Consider the following 6404-nt stretch of genomic DNA (forward strand, 5'->3'; position numbering starts at 1 on the left):
TATTGTGAAAATTTATCATTTAATAAAATAGAAAATCACAAAGAGATCAATATATTTCTAGAGAAATATGACCTACACAAATTAATGTAGGAGGACACAGAATATTAAAACACACCAATTTCAAGCAATAAAATAGAAGATGCCATCAAAATCCTACCATGAGAGGGAGGACAGCGGGGCCTGGCGCTAGCACCTAGACGCCGCTTAGCGGCCGCCACTGGAGACACTCCCTCCCTTCGCCCCGCTCTCCTCCTGGCGGGGGCGACGAAGTGAGGCTGATAGGGGGAACCTGGGAGCCCCCTGCCCTCCCCGCGGTGGCAGCGGCCGACCGCCGGCCTCGGCGCGAGGGGCGGCCGCGATGCGCTCGGCCTGAGGTGGCCCGGCACTCGTCGCTTCCCTTGACTCTTCCACGGCGTCTCTGCACCCAGCGTCATCCTGCGAGTCCCCCTGACGGGAGGGAAGATGGCTGCACGGAGCTGGCAGGAGGAGCTGGCCCAGCAGGCCGAGGAGGGCTCGGCCCGACTTCGGGAAATGCTATCGGTCGGCCTAGGCTTCCTGCGGACGGAGCTGGGCCTCGACCTGGGGCTGGAGCCGAAGCGATACCCGGGCTGGGTGATCCTGGTGGGCACTGGCGCACTCGGGCTGCTGCTGCTCTTCCTGCTGGGCTACAGCTGGGCCGCAGCTTGGGCCGGCGCCCGCAAGAAGCGGAGGAGCCCGCCCCGCAAACGGGAGGAGGCGGCGGCCGCCCCAACCCAAGCCCCTGACGACCTCACCCTGCTGAAGAATCTCCGCAGCGAGGAGCAAAAGAAGAAGAACCGGAAGAAGCTGCCCGAGAAGCCCAAACCAAATGGACGAACTGTGGAAGTGGGTGAGGATGAAATTGTGCGAACTCCTAGAAGTGTAACAACAAAGCAGCCACCAGAGGCAGACAAAAAAAATGAAAAGTCAAAGAAAAATAAGAAGAAATCAAAGTCAGATGCTAAAGCAATGCAAAACAGTTCACGCCATGATGGAAAGGAAGTTGATGAAGGAGCCTGGGAAACTAAAATTAGTCACAGAGAGAAACGACAACAGCGTAAACGTGATAAGGTGCTGCCTGATTCTGGTTCATTGGATTCAACTATCCCTGGGATAGAAAATATCATCACAGTTACCTCCGAGCAACTTACAACTGCATCATTTCCTGTTGGTTCCAAGAAGAATAAAGGTGATTCTCATCTAAATGTTCAAGTTAGCAACTTTAAGTCTGGAAAAGGAGATTCTACACTTCAGGTTTCTTCAGGATTGAATGAAAACCTTACTGTCAATGGAGGAGGCTGGAATGAGAAGTCTGTAAAACTCTCCTCACAGATCAGTGCAAGTGAGGAGAAGTGGAACTCTGTTCTATCTGCTTCTGCAGGAAAGAGGAAAACAGAACCATCTGCTTGGACTCAAGATACTGGCAATGCTAACGCAAATGGAAAAGACTGGGGAAGGAGCTGGAGTGACCATTCAATATTTTCTGGCATTGGGTCTACTGCTGAGCCAGTTTCTCAGTCTACCACTTCTGATTATCAGTGGGATGTTAGCCGTAATCAACCCTATATCGATGATGAATGGTCTGGGTTAAATGGTCTGTCTTCTGCTGATCCCAGTTCTGATTGGAATGCACCAGCAGAAGAGTGGGGGAATTGGGTAGATGAAGAAAGAGCTTCACTTCTGAAGTCCCAAGAACCAATTCCTGATGATCAAAAGGTTTCAGATGATGATAAAGAAAAGGGAGAGGGAGCTCTTCCAACTGGGAAATCTAAAAAGAAAAAAAAAGAAAAAGAAGAAGCAAGGTGAAGATAACTCTCTTGCACAGGACACAGAAGAATTAGAAAAAGAGATTAGAGAAGAGCTTCCAGTGAATACCTCTAAAGCCCGTCCAAAACAAGAAAAAGCTTTTTCCTTGAAGACCACAAGCACTAGTGATCCAGTTGAAGTACTCATCAAAAATAGCCAGCCTATCAAGACCCTTCCACCTGCTGTTCCTACCGAGCCATCTGTTATCTTATCAAAAAGTGATTCTGACAAAAGCTCTTCCCAAGTGCCACCGATGCTACAAGAGACAGAAAAATCCAAGTCAAACACCAAGCAAAATAGTGTGCCTCCTTCACAGACCAAGTCTGAAACTAACTGGGAATCTCCCAAACAAATAAAAAAGAAGAAAAAAGCCAGACGGGAAACGTGAATATTTTGTTTTTCCTGAATTGGACATGTGTTTGCAAACACTGTCTTGAAGATTATGCTGTTTATGCAATAATTTGTGAACATGTACAGAGTTTTATATAAATTTAAACCAGTTTTTAAAACAAAACTGTGAACACAACCACCGTAAAAATGGAATCAAAGGAAAGTTAATTTATGAAATTAAGAGGTCAGCAGAATATACTACAGTGCTGGAAGACACTTGGAAAAGTCTTTTCAATTGAACAAGAATGATCTTAATTTAAGAATATTATCCTAGTTTTACAACAGTTCCCTGTTTACAACAGATTGTGCCCTGTCTCATCTGCAGCTGTGGAATAATGGATTCTGATTAGAGAGAGGACTGCCTATAAGTTAGTAGGCAACTCCTTGGATCTTATGCACTAACTTGTACCATTTGAATCTGTTCTATGCTTAAATGAAAGTGCTTTGATCAAATGCATAATCTGCCATATCTTTACATATTTGTTGGTAGCAATTTGTATTAAAGGAATCACAAGTGCAAATAAAAAATCATATACCATTTGTTTAACTAAACTGTCATGGTTTAGTTTACAATTTTTAAAAAGTTCTTAATTAAAACATTGCAAATGCAATTGACACTTGTATGGCTTACAAAGTTAAACTGAACGAGGAAGACATACACAACTTAAATAAATCAATTTCAAGCAATGAAATAGAAGAGGTCATCAAAAGCCTACCAACAAATAAAAGTCCAGGACCAGATGGGTTCTCAGCCGAGTTCTACAAAACCTTTAAAGAAGAGCTCATTCCAATACTTCTCAAAGTATCCATAAAATAGAAGAGGAGGAAATACTCCCAAACTCATTCTATGAGGCCAATATCACCCTGATACCTAAACCAGACAGACATACATCAAGGAAAGAAAATTTCAGACCAATATCCTTAATGAACATCGACGCAAAAATTCTCAACAAAATTTTAGCAAATAACATACAAAAATATATTAAAAAGATAGTGCACTACAATCAAGTGGGTTTTATCCCAGGGATGCAAGGTTGGTTCAACATCCGGAAATCAATAAATTTCATTCACCACCTCAACAGACTAAAAGTTAAGAATCACATGATTATTTCAATAGATGCAGAAAAAGCATTCGATAAAATACAGCATCCCTTCATGCTCAAACCCCTAAAAAAATTGGGGTAGTGGGATCATTCCTTAACATTGTGAAGGCCATCTATGCTACACCCATGGTCAATATCATTCTAAATGGTGAAAAACTGAAAGTGTTCCCCCTAAAAACTGGAAGAAGGCAGGGATGCCCTCTTTCACCACTTCTATTCAACATTGTTCTTGAGACTCTAGCCAGAGCAATTAGACAAACCAAAGAAATTAAAGGGATACGAATTGGAAAAGAGAAACTCAAACTATCCCTGTTCGCTGATGACATGATTATATATTTAGAGGAACCTGGAAATTCCACCAGAAAACTCTTAGAACTCATAAGTGAATTCAGTAAAGTAGCAGGTTACAAGATCAATGCTCATAAATCCAGTGCATTTCTATATGTAAGTGATGAATCTTCAGAAAGAGAAATTAGGAAAACTACTCCATTCAAAATAGCATCAAAAAAAATAAAATACTTGGGAATCAAACTCACAAAAGAGGTGAAAGACCTCTACAATGAGAACTACAGAACACTAAAGAAAGAAATTAAAGAAAACCTTAGAAGATGGAAAGATCTCTCATGTTCATGGATAGGAAGAATTAATATTGTCAAAATAGCCATACTACCAAAAGTGCTATATAGATTCAATGCAATTCCAATTAAAATCCCAATGATGTACCTTACAGAAATAGAGCAAGCAATTATGAAATTCATCTGGAAGAATAAGAAACCCAGAATAGCTAAAGCAATCCTCAGTAGAAAGAGTGAAGCAGGGGGTATCGCAATACCAGATCTTCAACTCTATTACAAAGCAATAGTAACAAAAATGGCATGGTATTGGTACCAAAATAGACAGGTATATCAATGGTACAGAATAGAGGACACGGACACAAACCCAAATAAATACAATTTTCTCATACTAGGCAAAGGGGCCAAAAATATGCAATGGAGAAAAGATAGCCTCTTCAACAAATGGTGCTGGGAAAACTGGAAAACCATATGCAACAGAATGAAATTAAACCCCTATCTCTCACCCTGCACAAAACTCATCTCACAATGGATCAAGGACCTCAGAATCAGACCAGAGACCCTGCATCTTATAGAAGAAAAAGTAGGTCCAAACCTTCAACTTTTTGGCTTAGGAGCAGACTTCCTTAACAGGACTCCGATAGCCCAAGAAATAAAAGCAATAATCAACAACTGGGATAGATTCAAACTGAAAAGCTTTCTCTCAGCAAAGGAAACTATCAGTAATGTGAAGAGAGAGCCTACAGAGTGGGAGAATATCTTTGCCACTCATACTTCAGATGGAATGCTAATATCCCGAATCTATAAAGAACTCAAAAAACTCTACACCAAGAATACAAATAATCCAATCAACAAATGGGCTAAGGAAATGAACAGACACTTCACCGAAGAAGATGTACAAGCAATCAACAGATATATGAAAAAATGTTCAACATCTCTAGTAATAAGAGAAATGCAAATCAAAACTACCCTAAGATTTCATCTCACCCCAATTAGAATGACGATTATCAAGAACATAAGCAACAATAGGTGTTGGCGAGGATGTGGGGAAAAAGGTACACTCATACATTGCTGGTGGGGTTGTAAATTAGTGCAGCCACTCTGGAAAGCAGTATGGAGATTCCTCAGAAAGCTTGGACTGGAACCACCATTTGACCCTGCTATCCCACTCCTTGACCTATGCCCAAAGACTTAAAATCAGCATACTACAGAGATACAGCCACATCAATATTCATAGCTGCTCAATTCACTATATCCAGATTGTGGAACCAACCCAGATGCCCTTCAGTTGATGAATGGATAAAGAAACTGTGGCATATATATACAATGGAATATTACTCCGCCATGAGGAATGACAAAATTATGGCATTCGCAGGCAAATGGATGAAATTAGAGGATATCATGCTAAGTGAGATAAGCCAATCTCAAAAATCTAAAGGACGAATGATCTCCCTGATAAGCAGATGAGGACATATGGGGGGTAGGGGGGGTTAGGGTTAGGGTTAGGGTTAGGTTTAGGGTTAGGGATAAGGAGGGTGGTAAGAATGGAAGAAGAAAGGAATGTATAGAGGGAAAAGAGGGGTGGGAGGGGAGGGGGGAAGGGAAAAAAATAACAGAATGAATCAAACAACATTGCCCTATGTAAATTTATGATTTTTAATTAAAATTTAAAAAAGCCTACCATGAAAAAATAAAAGAAAAAAGAAAAGAAAAATAAAGGACCAAATAGATTCTCATCCAAGTCCTTCCAAACTTCAAAGAAGATTTTACCCCAATATTTCTCAAATTATTCTGTGAAACAGAAAAGGGAGAAACACTTCAGAAATCATTCTATGATCTTAGTTTCACCCTGATACCAAAAGCAAAGATTCATCAAGGAAAGAAAACTTCAGACTAATATTCCTGATAAATATAGATGCAAAAATTCTAAAGAAAATACTGGCAAATTTCATATAGAATCATTTTAAAAAGGATAGAGTACCATGATCAATTGAGTTTCATGCCAGGAATGTGAGGTTGGTCCAACATACATAAATCAATAAAAAATAACTCATTTCATCAATAGATTAAACACAATAATCACATGATTATCACAATAGACAAAGAAAAAGCATTTGACAAAATTCAGCATCCATTCATACTATATACACTAAATGAATTATGGTAGTTGGAACATTCCTCAATATTGTAAATGCTATATAGGCTAAACCCAAGGCCACTGTCACTCTAAATATATAAAATTTAAATTTTTTTCTGCAGAAACTGAAACAAGAGAGGGATGACCTTTTTTACCACTTCTATTCAAATTAGTACTTACAAACCTCACTGGAACAATTAAACAAAAGTAAGAAATTAAAGTGATATGAATAGGAAAAAAGGATCTTAAATTACCTCTCTTTGCCTATGATATGATTCTATATTTAGAAGATCCATGAACCCCACCAGAAGGCTTCTAGAATTCATTAACAAATTATGTAAATTAACAGGATGTAAAATTAATACCCATAAACTAATT

The 6404-nt window shown here is 39.8% G+C and overlaps 1 protein-coding gene across 1 annotated transcript; it reads left to right on the forward strand.

The window, feature by feature from the left end:
• The first annotated feature begins 447 nt into the window (after positions 1-447).
• Positions 448-2829, forward strand: LOC306652111 (protein LYRIC-like). Its single transcript, XM_079125168.1, is given in 2 exon segments — positions 448-1794; positions 1796-2829. Coding segments are annotated over 2 exon segments (1749 nt in total). The 5' UTR covers positions 448-462; the 3' UTR covers positions 2213-2829.
• The last annotated feature ends 3575 nt before the right edge of the window (positions 2830-6404 follow it).

Source organism: Sciurus vulgaris, assembly GCF_902686455.1.
Source record: "Sciurus vulgaris genome assembly, contig: HiC_scaffold_629_arrow_ctg1, whole genome shotgun sequence".
In the NCBI taxonomy this organism is placed as follows: domain Eukaryota; kingdom Metazoa; phylum Chordata; class Mammalia; order Rodentia; family Sciuridae; genus Sciurus; species Sciurus vulgaris.